We start from the raw sequence: 21885 nt of genomic DNA on the forward strand, positions 1-21885 counted from the left end.
CTAACCAAGGCCTCCCTTCCCCCTTGGGCATCCTCCCAAGGAGCCCACCGTGGTTCTCTAGCTGTGGGGGCCAATGATACTTCAGCAACTGCTTTCCTCCTTTGAGTCTTCGAGGTATCTAACAAAGGTGAACTTGTTGAACTAAAATTTTTACTAGTCGAGTTCCCTCCCCTAAGTGATGACTTTTAAATAATGACAGGTTTCTTTAAAGACCAGCCAAAGAAGGTACGTGAACAGCAGAACGGTGTCCAGGAGAGCTTTTATTTGTACGGAACAGTTTTAAAAATACAGAATAAAATAGCTTTATCTCTACTATTATTCACAACATCTGGTCCAAATATTACATATTTTTAAAATACTTAAACGTTTAATGAAGCCATGTTAGAAAAACAATATGAAAATTCTTTTTAAAAACTCCATAAAAGAATTAGACATCTCAAAAAACAACCCCACCCCAAATACCCTCAGTATGCAAAATAAAAAACAAACAAAATCCCAGAAAGGTATATAGCCAAAGTCAGTCACAAAAACTTAAGGAAAATATAGGCATCCCCACTGTTTTAAGAACAGTCAGAAATTTATTAACATGTCAAACAAAGGTTGTTACGAACGAACAAAAAGGGTATTAACTTGACTGTCAGTAAGACGGCACCACTGGGAAGGGTGTCCTAAGTGTTGGGAAACACACAGAGAGCAATTCTAAGGAGGCTGGATGTTACTAGTGTAGAGTGAAGACGAGGCACAGTCAAGAACAGACTAAAAGGACAGGAATGTGTGGAGGCTGCTGAAAAGGGATCCTCTGCGCTAACGTGCTTCACAGGTCCATGGGCAGATGCTGAACGCTGGCAAAAACGGGCAATCTTCTTGCACTACTCCAGTTGTGACTGCGGGAAGGATGGAGGGTGGGGGAGATCCTATTCTCTGTGTCAAAATCATAAGGGGACAGAGCACAACACGCATGGCATGTGAGACCCCAGGTGTTTCCCCAAAGCCAACAGTGGCTCCCTGGAGAAGTGGGCCCTGTGAGAGCTCAGGCTGCCACGGTGTCCAGGGGGCACAGCTGGGTGAGCACACCAGGGGGCAGCAACAGTCACGCCAGGCCTGCTGCCTGCAGCTGAGCATCCACCCCAAGCCGTGGGGGTGAGTGTGCAGGATGCTGCCTTTGTGCCAGACAGGTTCTGGGATGAGGCTTCCGCCACAGCTCCTTGTTCGTCTCCTATCTGGCCTGACCACTCTTGTGGCATCGATATTATGGAAGATTATAGTTGCCAACTTCAAATCTAAGTCGCTAGTACCAATATTTCAGCAGAGACATGAATTAAAGAAATAACAACTTAGCTCATGGTCATAAAATATATGCATGGGTAAATAAAGTATACACACATACGAAAGATTCATCAATGGAGAAATTCTATCATCACATGACATTGTCATGAAAATTATCATTCCCTCCCTGGAAAACTGTGACTATTATCCTGGGTAGAAATGTTATTTTACTATATGGAAATACTGTAATATTCATGCATAAACCAGGTTGTCATCATGAAAGCCAGTATTCTACAGTATGAAGCAAATCCTGTGTGTGAATTTGTTACCATGAAAACGGGAAACCATAAGGACCCATGGTTAAGCCACTTCCCTTGCCTTGATCAATCACAAGAAACTTACTACCATCTAACATTTGAAACCATCTTAAGATTCTGTATCAATGAATCTATGTTTAATTCCCTAGTGAGAATGAGAATGAAAATTGCCTACAAAGACTGGAGCCACTTCCCATTGTGAACCATTTAGATATTTTATCAAAACCAGTGGTGGGTTCGCCCTTGCCGCCACAGTGATATTGCAGCATCTACTGTCCTATTTATAAGTTTCTACTTTCCACATCAGGATCACCAATGTAAATGTGAAAACAGTGGGTAGGTATTCACGTGGGAATTGGAAGGTGAATGCCCTGCCCAAGGACATTCACATCCAAAATATCCTAAAACATTCTATTGGCCAATGCATAGCGGGTATGTGGCCCTAGCAATGCAAGTGGGAGGTGCACAGGCACAGACTGTGCATGGCCACTGTGTCCCCCAAAACCTCCCCTTCAGGTGTGTGCTTAAACACAAGAAGCAGATGAATATATTTTTCTTTCAACTCATTCTGTAGCATATCTGCTGGCCAGGGGACACTTCTTAATCTCCTGTCCCCTTCCCCCACCTTGGACAGAGAATCTAAGTTGGCCCCAATGGAACAAGAAGGGCGAAACCCCTCTTTTTCCAATAGGAGGTGTGGGCACAGGGCTTCTTTGCACATTTGAAGGCTTACGGAAAATATCCCCCCAGACCAGCAGATCTGAAACATCTCAATAAGCCCGGCCCAGGAGAGTTTTCAGAAGGGAGAGGGTTCCTAGACATCTGAAGCACATGCCCTGAGTGTTACCCACTGGGAGGGAAGATACCTGGGTCAAGTTAAGCTGAAAGGAACTTGTTCCTGAATTACCAATGGTTCAGAGGCTTTCATTTGGATATTTGGTCCTTCTGCTCATCTAGAGAGCTAGAATACTGCAATCTCTGGGATGTTTTACAATTTTCCCCATTGTTCAGAGGAGAGAAATTGGAGATGCTGAGCAAAATACAAATAGAAGGAACTAAGCAACTAAGGGGACAACTAGGGCTGTCAGCCTCAAGGGCTTACCAAGTCAAACAGATGAAAATCACTTAACCAGTGTGCTTCTAAAGTAAATACGCACCAAATACACTTCAAAAAGAACATACCATACAAATTTAAATTTAGAATCTAAGTTCTTTACTTAATCTGCAGTAAGGTCTTGGCAAAACAATGCAGTGGCTCTGAAGTGTTCTTGCCAGAATAGGCCTTAAAGCCCCAAACATTACAGGGGTCAAGGAGGCTGTAGTGACACAATAATGCTGCCAAAGACATCCCAGTGTGGTGAGCTGAGCCAGCTGCGGGGGCAGGAAGTTCACCATGTGGACACAAGGCTGCCAAGAGCCATGTGCTCACTGCCTGGTAAACAACCAGGTAAATACTTAAGAAGCACTACCTCAAGAAACAAGGTCACTCAGGATTTTCCTTTGATTGCAAATTTCAAGCCAAATTCAATAAAAGTTATTTTTGTCAGAAACAATTTAATATTATTAATTAGAATTCAACAGAGGGGGCGTGCCAGCTGCTCTTCTTACTACCTTCAGCAATAACTTAAACAGGAAAGGCAGCATTTGGCCAGGGGATCTAATCTTCCCCTCTGCAAAATCAAAATCCAGTGGACATTCAACATGGCAACTCACAGAAAGTCTCCTTAAGCCTTAACTGCCAGATATGAATGGCAACAGAACTGCAGTGATTAATTTACCAGGAGGCCGCACCATTCAATATGGCGGCTGTTTGTCACCTGCCGCAGCTTCCCTTCTTCACAAAACAAATTCACGTGTAACTTAACCCATGGTTTCTGGGCTCTGGTCCAGTAGTCAGTTTTGATAAATAGATTAAGCATTATGTATTTACACTTTCATGGTATCAAGCAATACAAAACACAACCACAATAATGGTTACTGGCCTTTAAGAGCCAGGACAACAAGCTTCCCTGATGGTGTCAACAGCTTTACAAATGCTGGTTCCTTTCTTAATGGGGGATAGGAGGTGAGGGACAAGTAATAGGTATGTAAGGTAAGAGGGTCACATGGAAAAACACTGATTTCAAAAATCTATAGTCAGTAACATTAAATAGGAATAAAATCTTGTAATAATAGATACACACAACAATAACTGACATTCACATGTCAGCAGAACCAAGACCCCCATAAACACCTGCTTGGTGCCCTCATGGGCACTCTATACCCGTCACACCAGCCAGGAGTGATAAATGCCAGATAGAGTGTCTCAGCTACTAGTAAAAAAAAAAGAGGCCAATATGAGATGTGCTGGCCCAGCTTGGGCCAGGGTGGCACCAAGAAAGTGCAGTTGAGAATCAGATACTGATTTCAAGGTACCTTCCCTTCCCGTCCAATCCCCCAATTTCCATTTTAATTATATCTGTACAGACTTTACCCATGCACAGATTTGGGCATAGGGTAAGCATGTCACTGTTTTCAACTGGCCAGCAGCCACCTCCTACAGGAGTATCAGGGAACACAGAATCTCATTTGACAATGCAAGGATACTGGTGCCCCTTGACCAGAGGAGGTCTTTGCAGGTGAAGGTCCTGGTGCTTCCAAGCACAGAAAGCCCCTGGACCCTGGAGGTGGCCTGTAAGAAAGCTAGCACAGGGCGTTAGAAGGGGACTGAAAACAAGGAATCGCTGTGGGCTTCAAGCATCCACTCCCACGGGAGGACAGGAACTTCAAATTCAGTGACCATGGCCAGCAATGGATGCTCTCAAGGGCAAAGGGTCAAGGGCTTAAATAAAAAGATAGGTGAGACACCATATTAGACAGGATCACAACCCACAACAAAAAAGCTACTTGTAATCTGTCTTAGCTCTGGGGTGGACAATGTAACTGCAGATCTACAGACATATATGTTACTGCTTGTTACTCAGCAAGGAACTACAGGTTCATGCCTCACTGCGGCTGGGCCACAGGGCGAGCTACGGCTATACTGTGGCCTGCGAGTCTTCATCTGAACTCCGGCTGTTAGCGCTCTTCCTGAGGCCTTTCCATGTGTAGCCTGCAAAGGTTGGGCTGATGGGTAAGTAGCTGAAACATCTGTATTTTTTAATAGTGTTCATGCCAAATGGCAAGTCGTAGGATTCCATGCCATCAAGAGACTTGCTCCCTTTGCCCACGCCCTTCTTCCATTTCCTGATTCCCCTCTCCTCTGGAGTACCTGTGGAACATACACACACAACAAAACAAAAACAGAACAATGGAATGTTTAGTTAAATAGTTCTACCAAGAATTGAGATTCTCCACTGCTGCTATCTCATAGATTGAAAGGAATGGGATGACAGAAAAGAACACTTGAGGAGTAGCCAATGCCCAATCCAGAAATCTAAGAATCACTAATCCCTCAAAACAACCACTTCTCTCTAAAACGCCAATCTGATCTTGCAAAATGGGGCCCAGAGTCATTATTACAACTCACAATGCCTTCACCACTTGGTCATTGCATACCCACCCACCACTCATCCAGACATATCACTTTTTATACTGTTTTGCTCCATTTCAGTGGGTGGGGGGTGTATTTGTCACATATTCCCCACTTGTTGTGCTCCTCTGAGGATGAACTGCCACTGGCATAACACTCCTGGCAATTCTGTACCCTGACAGATGAGTCAGGGAGAAAGATCTGGACCGACAGGGTTCAGCAACTCCTGGACTCCTTTTCAAAAATCTTTCCAGTGCAGAGAGGAGCACTGGCACCTGCTTTTAGCTACATGGGAGCCCTAACAATGTACTTCTCTGCCTGAGCCTGGGTGGTGAGCTTGACTCTATGGTGCAGGGCTTAGGAACCTCTCACATATAAGCTATGCCCTCCCATGGGCATTTCATTAATAAAACTGACTTTAATTTCCATCTGCCTGACTCCTTTGTCTCTCTCTCACTTAGTGCTGACTTAGGAGAGAAAGAGGATGTTACTGGCCTCCCACAAATCTAACACCTTCCACCTATTCATGTGTGTGATTCCTTCTGCCAGATGTGTTCACCCCTCGCTCCCCTAGTAACCTCTTCTTGATTGAGGCTTTTTGGAGGTAGGTTACGGGCAAAATCTCAATAAAACCTTCAAGCTCAAGAATAAACATCATCCTTCCTTGACAGTGGATGAATCTACTAGTGCATCCATGGCAGCACTTTACAACGATACAAAGCAGCCTCCTCTAGGAAGCTGGGAAGGCCCCAAGGCAGGGCCCACATCATATCCTAGTCCATCACCCGGCACTTGGCATAGAATGCACCAGCTGTGAAACAAGGGCTATGGGTGTTGCAGAGAGAGCTGACTCCAGACATCTCTCAGGCACTGGTCCTGGCAGTGGTCTGCCTCTGGAATGACTCATTTAAAGGACAGGCTCCACAAGGAGGAGAAGTGCTGCCCACTGGTAGCAGTTGGCTCAGGGGTGTGTGAACAAGTCAACAAAAGCCAAACTGCAGAGCTCCAGGCAAGGCTGAGCAGAAGGGCAGGCAGCTGGAGCATGCTTAAGGCATCCCGCTGCCACTTCACCATATGCAAGGAATTCATCTGCTTTTTCTTAAATGTAATTCAGCAAGAAGGAAAAAAAAAAACTAAGTTTATTAGCAGAAAAGTGATTCATGAAAGGTGGCTGAAAGTGTCATCTTAACCACTTTAGAAAAGACAGTTTTAACCAGTGATTGCTTTGAATTGATTCACTCTTCCTGCTTCCCATATTTATTTGGCAAAAAAAAAGTATGTAATTACGTATGTAATAAGCATGTTTGATATATACCACATACCTGGGATGGTGTTATCCAAAATAAAAGCCACACAGCCTCCTACAAACATAGCAGTTGTGAGAAGAACATTCAACACTTGATCGATTCCTGTTATCCCTGAAAATGACATAGCAACTGGTCACTGCCAGTCAGAATAGGCCTGCCCTTGACTTAGAAAGGAACACTGGGGTGGACACTAATTGCCAGTCCGTCAATACAGTGCATTAAAGTGTAAATTTCTGCTATGCATGTGTAGATAAATTTTTGCCAGTAACATGTTAAACTACTATGAATGCTTTCAACAATAATCAAAAGTTATCTCCATAAGGAAAATTCCTAACAATGGTTCACAGAAGATAAATCTAATAGAGTGAAGTTCAACCTGTAATGAACTATGAAGACTTTGGGGGTGGAGGGGGGTGTTGTTTGCAGATTAAAAAAAAATCAATATAAAAGATGGCTGTTGTAAGGCTGAAAATTTTACAAAGTGAGTAACAAGACAACAAAAATATTTGTGGAGTCAGCAATCAAATGAAGGGCTTCAGAATTCTGGATTACTAATTAGTGCTTAGCTTCTTTTAATTAGGAGCAGCTTTATTTCTAAAGATGTTATCACATGAATGAGATATATTAAGACAGAAGTTCACACACTTTCTATATTTAAAAATATAATGATCCCCAACAGAAAAATAACACGTGTTTGGTTTGGTGAGAATATGGAGAAATAGAAATCACTGTGTCCCACATACCTGGTGGGAATGTAAAATCGTTCACCTGCTATGGAAAACAGGTGGTTAGGAGTGCAAAGGGCTTCCAGATAAGCTTCGGCCAAGTGGGATTTAAATGAAAAACATAGATGAACATTCATCAGAATGATTCCTGAAGTTCCAAAGTCCCCTCCAACTGGTGGTGAGCTGTTTGTGAACTGCTGGCTGTGGTTCCAACTTCCCCACAAGATTCAAGGCCTGTTTTTCCTACCTGTGACGAGAGGGTTCTGTCTGAGGTAACTTGGAAGGACAAGCCCAAAGAAGATTGAAAATCCAAGCACAAAGAGGTTCCGGGAAGAATTTAAATCAATGAACTGCAGGTTAGAGAGTCCAACAGCTGTGATCATTCCTGGAGAGAAAAACATTAGACCACAAGTTCCATTATCTCACCTATGGCATGAATGATAGATACACTGTTGAAGACAGACTCCCTACAATGTCCTTTCTCGGTCCCATCAGAAACAGGTTGGGAGACCTGTGTAGTGACAGGACAGGGACCAAAATGTGACAACCTGGGTCTCTGATCCAAATGACCCTCAGCCTAGGCACTATTTGGGCCTAAATAAGGGGCATAAACATCCCACTATGCTTTTTTTAGACCAGGCAGAAAACTAAGGACATTGGTTCTACCTCAAAAACTTGATTCAAACAATTTCAATTACATTGGGAAATGCACCCAAATATCAAGTCCCTGATTACTACAGCTGAATGGCACAGAGATCGAGTCCCATCGTAAAAATGGTCAGTTTTAAATGGCCCAGAGGGGAAGATATCTGAGTTTAAATCAATTAGAAATGGCAATTAGAGGGAATAAAATTTAATTTGATTTTTCCTAGCTCAATTATTCTACCTTTAACATCAATTCAACTCAGAAAGTGATATGTGTTTATATGTTTTTAAGGTATGTCCTTTTGTATTTTAAAAAAGAAATTTATCGTTACCTTCAATCTCACTGAAGGGATTCCTTAGCAAATGTGAAGAAAGAAAAGGAGCCTGAGAAGGAAGCCGGCTATCAAGGAAATGGAATTTTACCAAAGAGAGTACAGAAGAGGGCGCCAAGCACAGGATCCGGGAGCGAGGCGAAGAGGGCGCTGAACTTTCCAATCATGCCTAATGCGAGCATGAGTGCTGCGCCGTACTGTATCACCCGACGACTGCCAACCTGTGGGACACACAGAGGGCAGAGAAAGGCGTTCACCTCGAGGCTCTCCAGCAGCACACACAACTACTCAGGCCCCGTGGGAAAATGTGACAAAACCCACAGGCAAAATCTGGATTACTCTTAAAACTTTTAGTTAAGAGGGTTCAGTCTCATTTCACAATGAGGATACTCAATTAGAGTACTCAATACTCTAAACACATAAATATTACTATAAACACAACTAGAGTAAAAAGATTACCACCACCTTTCCTTGTTTCCATCCCATCCGGTTCTTGCCAGAAGCTGACTGTTCTGCTCTCCTTGACTACGGGGATCCTGGGGCTCAGCCTTTGCATCTCTGAGCCCTGGGCAATGTCACCTCAGTGTGCACCTGCTCCTGCGCTCTGGTTCTGGGTTTCTAATGCCCACAGTCACTGGCCAGGATGATCTTCTAGTGTCTCAAATGCAAAATGCAAAAACTACACTTGGCCCCTGCTTCTCTTCTGGGTTCTGGCAGATCAGACAAAACCCCCAAACATTTCTGGAACTACTTTTCCTCCTGGTGTATTACTCATTAGAGGTGGCACAGCCTGGAGACCAAAGAGTGCAGGAGCTGCCTGGCTCCTGTCTCTGCTCCACCTCTAACTATGAGACAGGCATTAGCCTCTCTGGGTGGCAGGATCCTCATCTCTGTAACAATGAACGGTGTGCTTCTGCTTTGAGGATTAAATGAGGTGCATGTAAAATAGTCTGAACAGCACCTGGGAAGCATTAGGTTATTTGACAGCCTCCCACCTGAACTTGCTGCCTCTGGCCTTTCCTCTGCCCACATGTCCTCCCCACTACGATGGAGTGACCTCTTTAACATTGTGATTTGGGAGGTCAGTCCCCTGCCTAAGTCTTCGGGTTCTCATCCCCCTTCTGGCCAGTTCTCAGACACATCTTTCAAAATACTACCCCAATGCTACCTCTTCTGCAAAGCCTTCTTTGATTCCAAGGCTTGGCTTCCCCAACTCTGGACTTCTGCGGCACCATGTAAAGCATTTCCCATGTGGTCCCAACTTTATTGGTTAAGCTTGATCTCTGCCTTCTAGAAGCGTCCATCTAGTCCACTGTCACCCAGGTAGCGAGAGATGGAGCTAGCACTGGGCTCAAGAATCCTGCACTGTTGGCCCCTACTCTGTGTTGCCTCTCCCAGGAAAACATCCTGAGGACATAAACTGGATAAAAGAGGTTCCAGAAATGGAATAGCGTCCACAGGGCTTTATGTATGACTTACAGTGAACAGAAGATGGCTACTTAAATTTTAAGTAACTAAAATGAAATGAAATGTAAAAGTCAGTCCGTCAGTTGTACTAGCCACATTTCAAGTGCTCAGTAGGCATGTGTGGCTGGGGGCTCCCACAGGGGATAGTGCAGGTAGAGAACATTTCCACTACTGCACTGTTCTCCTGGATGATGCTGGGCTGGACCTTCCAACAGCTTCTCAATGTGCCCAAGGGTCAAGTTCAGAATAAGAATTGAATCTTTCACTGAGCTGTCCAGCTAGAATCAGTCACAGCTGACACTGGAGCCTAGCGTCCATTACTCCAACTTACAGTTCCTCCCATTATACCACCACTATGTGCAGGGGAGCAGTGAAAAGGTCATGCAAACTGGCAAACGGAGCAAAAATTACTTACGCTTGGCTGTAATACATGATTAGGAAGGCTTTCATTTACAAATAGCTTGTTTTTCAGCATTTTCAAGGACCTACTACGTGACCAGCACTTGGGAAACTGGGATGGGGGGTGGTGATGGATACAAAGATGAGTAAGTCACAAGCTTATGATCAAATAATTGTACTGTTGCAATTGTTATGTTGCGTGGGAGTCCAGTGGGAGGAGATAACTCTGAAAAGTTGGGGAGGGTTCCCTGGAGATGGTCTTGAGGCATGAGTAAGAGAAAGAGCAACCAGACAGAGGGATCCACCTCCCAGCAGGGTCAGCCCTGTTAGGTGTGCAGGGGGGAGGGCTGAGCTGGCCCTAGGGATGCCTGAAACAATAAATCTCTTATGAAAACCATTCAAGGAAGGCTGATCTGCCTTAGATGCTGTCCAAAAAAAGCAGCAAGTTAGCCATTCTTCTGTTCAACAAACATTAACTGAGTGCCTATTATACATTTCTGTTCCAAACACCAGAGACACAGCCCTAAAATCCCTGCCCTGCTGGTGCTTACATGGAGCCTTCACATCTCCTTTCTCCACTCCCTGGAATCACCTCCCAGACTCCCTTCTGATCTCCTTCCTGAACTGTGGCTTTGCCTAGGGCCACTGAAAAATCGACACTGCATTTCTGACTTTCCAAAGTGTTCAACAGGGTGGTATGCTGCAGAGAAGAAATGACCTCCCTCTGGATACCATCAGAGACAGTTCAGCCAGGGAAGATGGTGTTTACTCTTCCTAGAAATAAACTTAGGGCTAAATATCATATAACAGTATCTCTATTTTGCTTATTTAACCCATGCTAGGTGCTTTACGTCAAGTTATTAATTCCAAAACCTTGCAAGCTATCTTTATAGACAAGGGTATAGAAACTCAGAGAGGTGACGTAACTTGCCCGTGGTCACTTTAGGAGAATGTGATGGAGCCAGGGCTGGATCCAAAGCAGCCACCTCCCTACCATGTCATGCTGCCCTTCTCTGTGGGACAGACACTGGAACACACTCAGCAGAGAAGTCCTGCACATGGAATCCAACCCATCCAACCCTCAGAACTTCAGAAAACACAATGGGGTAGGCAGCCTCAACTCTGATCAAATAGTTAGAATGTCCATGTCTGTACATGGAACGCCATAACTAGATGAAGGATAGCAAACAGTGGAGTTGCCAGGAAATGGAGGTAGATTCTCCGCAAGAGCCACAGATGACCCTCTTTCTATTTGTTCTGGAAGTCTGAGACAATGGTCCAGACAGTGCTGTCTGGAAGAATTTCATACAGTGATGGAAACGTTCTGTATCTGTGCTTTCCTTTGGCAGCCACCAGCCACATGGGGCTACTGACTACCATATTAGACAACACAGATCTAGATCTAGAATTGTCAGATTTCAGATCTCAGTTCTAATCAGAAAAATGACTGTCCCAAGTCCTTCAGCTGGACAAGAGGCAGAATACTGCCTATAACCTTGTGCTTCCTTTTTCCTGGGCAGGAATCTTCCATCAGCCACATGGCTCAGGCCACAGAGAAGTTTCTGGTGCAAGTCCTACTTCCCCACCCCAAGGCATCTGTGTAGATGGCTCAATTATACCCCCTTGTGAGTCAGGGCAATGGAAACCAATTCCAGGGCTGATACTGCTCTCAAATGGATAAGACCTTCACCTAGGGTAAGTGGGTCCAAAGGGATTCCGAGGTAAGATCAATTGGCTCAATTAAAAAATGCGGGCAGGGTGCCTTTTCAGAATAAGCTAGCACCATCCAAATTATAATAAAGATAATTATTCCCCAAACCAGCTCAGTCAAGTTTTAGAAGGAACCTTAGTGACAGCACTACTTACTCCCTACAGTGACCTTGGTTAAATTATGTGATGATGTGTTTTAAAAAGGTGCAGAAAGGGAGCTGGCTTGTTAAACTGTTTCCCCAAGAGTCCCTCCATCTATAATAATTTTACTACTCCGTTATTTTGGATTAGTTATATGTCTACAGGTTCATGGCAGCAAACTGGCTAAAGAGTGAGTGGCTTATGCCCCATTTGGTGCCCATTTGACCCTTCCCTTAGCTCTGTGTGCTCAGCATCTGCTCTCACCATGGGCAGCAATAGAACCCAGGCATCCTGGAGGAAGTGCCCATCAGGCAGCCCTCACATGTCATGTGCCAGGAGCAACAGGCAGCAGGTGGGGCCACCAGCACACCTGAGGCTGAGCTCTGTGATGGCCTGGCCAACTTACAGGAAACCAACCAGCATGTCAGGCTTGCACAATGCATGCCCTGCTCCCTCTCACTTGGATTTGCAGTTATAATTAACCAAACTAAGTATTTGGTTTCTTTTTATCTGGTTATATAATCTTGCAGAGGGCTGGAGAAGGATTTCTAATTTTAGAGAGGTCAAAAAGTTCTAGAAGGCTCCAGCCCACCCCCAAGTTCTCAAGTTCAGGAGGAAGACCTCTGACTCATGCAGGCCACCCTAGATGGTGAACCAGTTCTAACGGTGTCTAGCTGCGCAACATACAATGGCCAGGGCCGAGCTGCATTCCTCAACACCCTGGGCAAACAGCAAGCTTTGGCCCAAAGCAACTGGGATATAAAATTTATTTGCTAGTAAATTTGAAAGGCCGAGAAGCAGCCTCCTTTTTACTGAAGCTGGATTGTGGTGTCTGTGTTTGGAGTGGGGTGGGGAGGAGAGACAAGTGGGGAGGACTTCAGACCCAGGCACTGCTTCAACCTGAGTGACTCGCTGTGGTTTGTTCTGCCACTAACTCCACAACAGATTTCATCTGAAAGAGAAGAATGATGCTGCTGCAGTTTGAAAACTGTGTTACTGTAAGATTGATTTATTTGTAATGAGTAATATAATTTCTCATCTAGAACTAGTGCCATCTCCTAACTGGTCTCCTGTTTCTATCCTCTCTCCCGCCCACCATGTTCTACTTTCATCATAGCAGCCATAGTGATTCTTTAAAAAAAAAAAAAATCAGATGGAGCCACACCCTGCGGCCCCCACTTCCACTCGGCCCCTGGCAGCCTGTAGGGCTGCAGCACCTGGCCCTCAGCTACCCCAAGAACCTCACCTGCTCCTACCAGGCCGACGCCCACTCCCCTCTCTGCTTCCTGCCCCACTGGCCTCCTTGCTCATCTGCAGCGTGCCAGCCTGCTCCTGTGATAGGCTTTGCACTGGCGGTTGCCCTGCCGGAATGAATGCCCCTCCCCAGGTACCTGCACAGTTCCCTCCCTCAGCTTCGTCAGGTCTTTGCTCAAAGTCATCTTCTCAACGCGGCTTAGCCTGACTACCCGATTTAACACTTACCCTCCTGATCCCCCACCCTGCCCCATATTTCTGTCATACTTATTATGCTTACTATTTATTGCTTGTCTTCCTCTGTTAGAATCTAAACTCCATAGACGATGGGGATATTTCTCTTTTTTATTCACTGATGTATCCCAAGTGCCTAGAACAGTAGCCTGGCAAAGGGTCAGTGCTTAATAAAAATTTGTGGAATGTATGAAGGAATAGCACCTGATGCCTGCCTACCCAGGTCAGTCAAGGCGAAAGAGACCTCTATCAGCATTCCAAAAACCCATCAATGAAAAAATAAGAGATGGGGAAGAAGATGATCTCGGAATTGGAGGCCATCCTTTTGGAACTCACAGTGGCCAGACCAATCAATGAAATGGATCAACATTTTGAGGCCCAACCATTTAATTAGAAAAATATTTGTACCTTAGTAATTCCCAAAACTCCAATGTTGGGACTGGATGAAGTAGAGCCATTCCCAGTACCAAATATGCCATCGAGAACACAGGAGAGACCCTCCACGAAAATCCCCCTAAAACGTAAAGGAATGGGGGAAAGAAAAACATTCATTCCATGGGAGAAATACTCTGAAATACACTCTAAATGGTTGTGGCCCAAAGGCAGGGCCCACAGACCTGTAGCCTCCACACTCCCCAGGAGGGGTTAGCAATGCAGACTCTCAGGCCCCATCCCAGATCTGAAGACCTGCATTTTAACAGGATTCTCCATCCTCATTCAACTTTGAGAAGCACATCTCTGAACCACACATCAGACACAAATGTTTAAAAATTATTCCAAGTTAAAAGATTTTAGCCAGAAATATAAAGTCATTTGTTGGAATCTAAGACAAACATGGGTCATCCATTGATTTGATTCCTTTCCTATTACTATATAGTTTTATCAGAAAGGAAATGCTTTGTAATTTTGTAAACATTAAAACTTTTAAAAGAATCAGTATATAAGTAATTTACTCATATGCAATAACTCCATTAGAGAAAAACAGAAAAACCAGGACTCTAAACCCCAACAGAACCAATGGAAGAGATGCTAAGACACCAGCCCTTTGGATCTCATCACACACAATCCCTTCTGGAAGGGTGGTAGCTGGCTGGGAAAGGCGGAATGATCTGGGCTATTTTCTCTTCTCTGCAGCTTCCACAGGGCCCAATTTGCCCCCAGCATCCAGAAACTAAAGACCAGATGTGCTGAGAATATAAACTCCACAGCTCATAAACCTCTAGATTCTACAGACTTCATTTATTCCTGCTCTTGTCTCTCTCTATATGAATTGTAACTGTGAATAGAACAGCTGGGAAAACAAGAAATCAAAGGGGACAATATATCCATGACCCAAACCAAGCAAAGAACAATGGCAGTACCTGGTACTGGTTTTGGTGAGTTTAAGGTCTAAGGTCTGGAGTGATCTCACAGAGAATGTCTTATACGATTGTTACCATGAGGAAGAAGGGTGGGAATTCTGCTCCATATTATGGATGAGGAAAATCAGGGCAAAATGGGGGCAGTGACTTGTCCAAAACAAACAGCCAATAAAGAGCCCTGGTGCTTGGCTACTTCATGTTGAAACTCTTGGTTATCCAAACCAAAGAGCAAAGTATGAAGCGCTGGGCCCGATGAAGAGCTCATTTTTTCTCAGGAACGCACCTGTTTATTGCATGGATGGGGGGCGGTGGGGCACAGGACAGCCTTGCACAGGCGTAGTAGTCCCCGATAGACTCGATAATACTGGCAACGACCGCACTGAGCATGCCGATGACACCAGCCGCAGAGATGGTGGGCAGTCCCCATTGAACTAAGGAAGGAAAACAAGCATGAAAGCCTCATGAACTTTCTTAGAGAGGCAGGCAAAAGTTTTCAGGACATTTGAGTCATTCAGTATGTCAGAGGACTCTACAAGATCCACTCAGATTTTTGAAGCTCATGGAAACTATTTGTTTATTTTTACACCTAAGTCATCAGTGCACTAGACGCCTGGGAATAGTTTCTGAGTTGGATGAAGACAGCCATAACCAGGATTGGTCTGCTTTATTTAAAAGAAGAAATTGTTTGGCTGGAAGAGGCGGGTGCTACTCTTCCTGCTTCAAAGCCACACTCAGTGTCTGTTAAATTACAGTTCAACACAGCCTGCTTTGTTGGCATAGGAATTTGTATGAAGAGGATTTTTAGCCCTGCTGTGCAAAGCATGACACAAAATAGTGCTCCTGCCCAGGGGGTGGCATCAAATGAAAAGTCACCAGCTAAATTTAAATCCCAAGAGTAAAGCATGGCACAAAGTATAGACAACCCTTCTCTAGTATAATTCCAGCACTTATTTTTGTTTAAGTAAACCATGTTATGGGAAATTAAAGAGTTTCCTTTAAGAAAGCAAAGTCCCCAGGTAGCTTCATTTTGCGTATCCTACCCAGATTTAATTTTTAGTAGGGTTTTTTTTTTTCTTTAAAAGTATATCTATTTGGATACCAAAAACCATTGATCTTATTTAATAAAAATAGCATGAGGAACCTTCACTGTTAGAACAAATAGACTTCTTTGTAAAGTACCTAGACCTTCTTTCCCTGAACCATTAGTTATAATAGAGCTACTAAATAGAAAGGACAGTGAAAAAAGAAATGTATAAAATGTTCTCTTGTGCAGGGGCCAACAGTGTACTGAGGGATCAGGACACTAAAAGATCCTGGAACCAGTGCAATGATTAGACTTCCAAATGAAGGCAACCCAAACCAGGTCACAATGAGTACCAGTTAGGAAGTCAGGAAGTAGCATAGTCCCTGTCCAAGAAGGGCCTGGAGAGCAGGAGACAGGTGGAGAGGGCGTTCTGGGTAGGCAGCAGCCTGAGCCTCAGTGGATGGACACAGCCGGGCAGGAATAGGCTAGTGCTCAGCAGAGGGGGGTGTGCAGCATGGGGCAGGTAGGTTGGGAAGGCCTTGACCAGCCCCCTGGAGGGGCTTGGCCTCTGTCTCATAGGTAATGGGAGCAACCACAAGTTTGGGAAGAAAAAGATGACACGTAAAGTAAGATGTGCAGAATATGCCTGGAGTGTGTGTGTGGACAGAACTTTTCCTGCCTGGAGCTCACTTTACCCTGTGGGAGCTGACCAGGGGGTGCAGAGGCAGCCTGTGGTCAGGGGTTCAAGGTGCAGACCCACCAGCAACTGGCTTGGTCAACATCTCGTCTCTGCATTGGTTTGGAATGGATTATTCTCATGCAAATGATTTCTTTATCAAGCAACATTTTGTGTTTTCTAAATAACCTTTTATATGGTTACCTTTGCTGATGTACCACTGTGGTTTCATTTTAGTATCTTGATTTTGGGGGTTGGATTCTTGTTTTATTTTGCCATTTATTATTTTTCAGAAATTGCCTTTTATTTTCTGTCTTTTTACTTGTTTATTGCTTTCTTATTTCTTCCCCTTTGCCTGAAATCCTTATTTTTAAAATCTTTATTCCATTTACTTCAACATTTAAAATTTGTAATCTTAATTTTTGATCCCTTTTCCTTCAGATTATTTATTTATTTAAATTTTAAACCTGTGGGCTTCCAGCCTTCTATTTAAGTCTGTTATTTCATCTTTCCTCTTATCTAGAAGCTTTAATTTATTTTGTTACTTTATAGCAGAGTTTCTCAACTCGGCACTGTTGACATTTTGGACCAGAAATCTGTATTTTAACAACCAATCCAGGTAATTCTTAGCATATTAAAGACTAAGAACGACTGCTCTAGATATATGAAAACTTGTCTCTGGATTAAGCCAAATCATTAGAGAGTACATAAGACTACATCCTCTAGCTCTGGAAGTAGCTCTTTATCTAGGGGAGCTCTGGCAATAGAGAAGCTGGTGGCGGTCAAGGGCTGTTGTCAAGACGAGCCAGACAGCACTCTCTGCAGTCATGACATTAAGGCCCTGTCCAACTCAGTTATGCCTCCTTGTGCATGGGCCCCGTGGTACCTGAGCAAAATCTCTCTGGTCTCTCAACACACGCACAGCTGCTTCTCCTGGACAGCCCACTCTGTGTTTCTATTTGTGCTCATCTTGGGAGCCACATGCACAGGCAGCGAGGACCACCCCGAATGTGCCGTGGGGGCTTCCTCCTACCTGCCCTCCCATGCCTCCTCCTGACTCCCTCACCAATCGACTTTTAAACTCACTTTATCTCAGATTACGTGTATGTTTATGAACCATGTACTGGGGAGGAATAGGGGGAACGAACTTGTGTATACATAAATACATACTTATACCATATAATCTGATGAGAATGTTTTTTAGAAAGACTAAGCTTTTTACAGTGTTTGTAAATGTGTCAAGACCAGAAGGAACAACTGCCAGCATCCCTATCATTTAACATGCTTAGAACAGTTATCTTATCTTTTTTTTCGGCCATGTCGCGGCATGTGGGATCTTAGTTCCCTGACCAGGAATTGAACCCGTGCCCGCTGCAGTGGAAGCACAAGAGTCCCAGCCACTGGACCGCCAGGGAAGTCCTTAGAACAGTTATCTCTAACCCAGTCTTAATATCCTTGGCTCTTCCTCCTTGTCATAAAATATGAAAATGTGACTGCTGGACAGGGGCATAAATTGGCACAACCCAACTAAGTTCAGGTTTCCATTCTAATAAAAACCTTAAATGCCAGGAACAGACTCTTCACAATACGACAAGAAGCATGTAATCATCACTGGGTTCACACCAATCACTTTCGGGGCTGGGGTCTAGAAAACGCTACACATGAATCCAAGTGATACCTCACAGATGGGGATTAGTACATCTCTGCCACCTGGCCAAGAGTTACCCAACACTGAAATTATAAATTAAGATCCATCATCCAACCATTTGTGAATGAATATTAGTTTACCTGACAGCTGTGACCAAATTAAAAAAAAAAATTATAGCTACCCATTAAAAGATTATACAAACTCCATCATGCTTGAGCCGTCTGCTAATCTTCAGGCCCCTCCCACTCAAGTCTGTTCATTTCAGTGGCTTGGGTACTGTGCAGCTCTGTACTTGCCTTTCTAAGCAGCTGCCCTCAAATCCTGGCCACCAGAGCTCAAATCTGGCAAGAGACCCCTTTATGTCTGGGATTTTGTCCTAGTGGAACCAAAAGAAACAACCAGTATACCTGAGAAGGGAGCTGGTTAGTCTCTGTGTGTTAACTATGGCCCTCTGGGGACAAAGCCTCCTGCCTCCCTTTTCTGCTGTCTAATCCTCTAAGGGCCAGAATGGTAAGACTTCTAGGGCATGCTCTGGGACAAAGAAGGCCTTTCGTGTTGCAGAGCCTCCTGCCAACTTCCAACTCCTCTAGGTTGGGCCCCTGTGGGCTCCTGACCCCTCTTGGCCACCAGAATACTTACATGGGTATGGGACCTTAAACCACGGGGCTACCAGAAGCACACCCTGCCTGGCATCAGTTCGAGCATAGAAGCCATACTTCGTGCTATCAGGAGGGAAGACATCTGTTACTGTGAAGATGAAGCAGAGCAGCCAGGACACAAGGATGGCCAGGATGATCTGAAGTGGTTAAAGGAAAAAGCTCTGTCAGGCCAACAGAAGTGGTGGTTGTTGGCAAAAGACGCCTTCTTGCAGTCGGAATATCATACCCCAGAGCCCATCATCATCAGTACTTTGCAGAAAAAACACATAAGGGATCTGCTTAGAACCTATTCCTTGAATGGAATCACATTTAGAGAGAGTAGTTTTATGCAGTGAAGTTATTTAGCCCGAATCTGGCTAGTAAAATAAGAATAATGGACAATGGGCCTGAAAAGGCCACTTGGAGTCAGACCTCCTTCAATTCCAAGGACAACCAATGTCCTCTCACATACTGCTAAAAGGACTCCAGAATTGGAAACTTCCACTGCTTTTAAATTTTAGGTCCGTGGTGATTTGGGTGGTCATTAGTACCCTGGTATCATCACACAGACATGGTCCCCCCAGGACGACCTGCTTAAAACCCCTCTTCTCATATAAACATTTTACATATGAACCAAAGGCAATATTGCCAAAAAAAAAAAAAACAAGGTGACTACTCACAGGGAACATTTTGAAAAGCTGTAACTTGTATGCAGTCCATCCTTTCTTGGATTTGTAAATTGGGAGAGGAAATTTAACATTTCTGGCATATTGAGAAAACAGTAATACTAGGAAAATTGTCCTGAGGAGAGAAAGAAAATGATCTAGGTTAAAGGCTGTTATGTCTGTGTTAAAAATAATACTCAAAGCTTCAATGGCAAAATTGACCACACGTGTTCAACTCATTTCTCTACAAAGCTGCTAGTCCTCTATTATTTGGGAAATCATACTTTTTGGAAATGATTTTTGGATCTTAACATTTCTAGATATGGAAATGAAATTGCCATGTAAATGCTTTGGCTAAATATTCCTTAATAGAATAAGAAAACCCAAAGAGTGTACACACTGATAGGAAAAGCTCACACTATCTAAGGGAACAAGACAAGATGCCAGATACAACATACTGCACAGTATAATTACAACTATAAATTAACTAAAAAGCAGCTACCCTACCACACAAGAGTGCATGTACACACACACATGCATGCATGCATGCAAACAGGTAAGAAGGACAGGATCCAAAATGCTCATAAGGATTGGCTTCAGGTGGCAATGTGATTTGTGACCTTTTTTTCCCCACTTTTCTGTATTTTCTGATTTACTTGTAAGGAACATAAATTACTTTTTAAAAGCAAAAAGTAAAACTTCAATATTTAAGAAAGCTATATACAGTAGAATTCAATATTAATAATAATATTCCTGAGAGGTTTCTGTGTCAGACATTACACATAGGTCTTCCTGCCCATCATCCTAGCCTTCTACAGCAGATTCTATAACCATCCACTTTACAGAGAAACAAAGCCAGCAGTCCAAGATCATGCAGCTACGTGGGCCAGAGGTCTAGATCTACAGCCTGGGCTCTGAACTACTTTGCCACACTGTTTGTGAGGGCAGGGATGCCTGGGTTGACTCAAAAGTTTCTCTCTACCGAGTCCCACACTCTTGACCCAGGTACACTGAATGCTGCAGGAGGCAGGTCGGCTGGTGACCCCCCTGCAGCAGGACTCAACACAACCTCATCTGCCTGGTGCCCCATGTGTGGCAGGTGTGGGATGGCTTCCCACCGCTGAAATGATGAAGGCGTACAACAATATGTCTCATCACCCATAGGGACTCATTCTTTCCCTTACAACCTGAGGTAGAGTTGGCAGGAAGAGTCGATTCTCAGTCAAAGTTAAGCTTAATTGTTCCTGAGCACAGTTCTAATTGCTGAGATGGAATTATCAGTTTCACTGAGAGCTGGTCAACTGCAGCTTCATGGTCACATTCCACCTGAGGTGTTGACTGCAGCCGGCCGCCATTCTACCATCTCCCCACCTATGCAGGCACTTCGCTGACCTGGTACCACCACAAAGTCATCAGACCAGTACCAGTTCAAGAATGAAAACATAAATGGTGCCCAAGTTATTCCAACTCCCCCAGGAAGGTGAAGTTTAACAAAAACCAATACGACAATGAGGGATACTAAAACAGGTGTATTTTAAACTTAGACCAACGTAAAATTTTCACGTCTTAAAAAAGTTATTGGTTTTCTTCTAAAGTATATACTAAGATCCAAAAAAGCCTGGTATCTATTATTACTGTTATCATTATTGCAGGCAACATCCCACCTGACAGTTACATCTGCATTATGGTGTTCACTTTTCAAAGCACGTTTAAAAATGGAAAGGAAACACATAACAGAATCCAAGGAAGGTCACCCAGATCTCAGGCTCAAATCTGGCAACTGAAATTGAGTAAGTGAACTGGGCAGGTGAACACTACTCTTCTATTTTTTATCCTCAAATACACCTGTGGGGCAGGTAGGGCAGGCAGCCCCACTGCAGAGAGGCAGAAGCAGAGGCTCAGCGGTGGGTGATGTGTCTGAGTTCACAAGACTTGCCCTAGCACATAAGGGACAGGAGCTGAGCCCCGATCCTCAGGCCAGGGTTCGTGTTCACCACACCAGGTGTTTTCCATCTCATGTTACATTTTGCTTGTCTACCTTTGTTTTAACCTTACCTATATTATGCAAGCAATGCATACTAAGATTTAGAAAAATTATAAAAGGCAGATAAGCAAAAAGAGACAAAATCTTGAAGACTGCTCATCATCTCACATTGGGCGATAAGCATGCAGCATTCTGGTCTATCAATTCCCAGGGCTTTTCAGAGCAGCGGTCCCCAACCTTTTTGGCACCAGGGACCGGTTTTGTGGAAGACAATTTTTCCACGGACGGGGGGGGCGGGGGGGATGGTTCAGGTGGTAATGTGAGCAATGGGGAGCGGCAGGTGAAGCTTCGCTCGCTCGCCCGCCACTCACCTCCTGCTGTGCGGCCCAGTACCTAAAAGACTGTGGACCAGTACTGGTCCGCGGCCTGGGGGTTGGGGACCCCTGTTTTAGAGCATGTCATTGGGTCCCAGGCACTGGGATAGAGAGGGAGACAGGACTATCTGATGTCATCCTTGCCCCTGGAGCACAAACAGATCATCATTTGGCCCAAACTCAAATCATACTTTACATGCTACTTCC

At 44.3% G+C, this 21885-nt stretch overlaps 1 protein-coding gene across 3 annotated transcripts in view; it reads right to left on the reverse strand.

The window, feature by feature from the left end:
• Positions 1-242: 242 nt before the first annotated feature.
• SLC23A2 (solute carrier family 23 member 2) overlaps positions 243-21885 on the reverse strand; it is a 143420-nt gene continuing 121777 nt past the window's right edge. For 2 of the 3 annotated variants that reach the window (XM_036826304.1, XM_036826303.1), the window contains 8 exons: positions 19336-19456; positions 18657-18813; positions 14953-15100; positions 13717-13822; positions 8195-8324; positions 7374-7511; positions 6417-6512; positions 243-4833 (listed from right to left, as the gene is read on the reverse strand). In XM_036826304.1, coding sequence (XP_036682199.1) covers positions 4601-4833; positions 6417-6512; positions 7374-7511; positions 8195-8324; positions 13717-13822; positions 14953-15100; positions 18657-18813; positions 19336-19456 — 1129 coding nt within the window. In that variant the 3' untranslated portion in view covers positions 243-4600. The remainder of the gene's footprint in view (positions 4834-6416; positions 6513-7373; positions 7512-8194; positions 8325-13716; positions 13823-14952; positions 15101-18656; positions 18814-19335; positions 19457-21885) is intronic. The other variant, XM_036826305.1, reaches the window with a different exon arrangement.

Source organism: Balaenoptera musculus, chromosome 15 (assembly GCF_009873245.2).
Source record: "Balaenoptera musculus isolate JJ_BM4_2016_0621 chromosome 15, mBalMus1.pri.v3, whole genome shotgun sequence".
Lineage (NCBI taxonomy): Eukaryota > Metazoa > Chordata > Mammalia > Artiodactyla > Balaenopteridae > Balaenoptera > Balaenoptera musculus.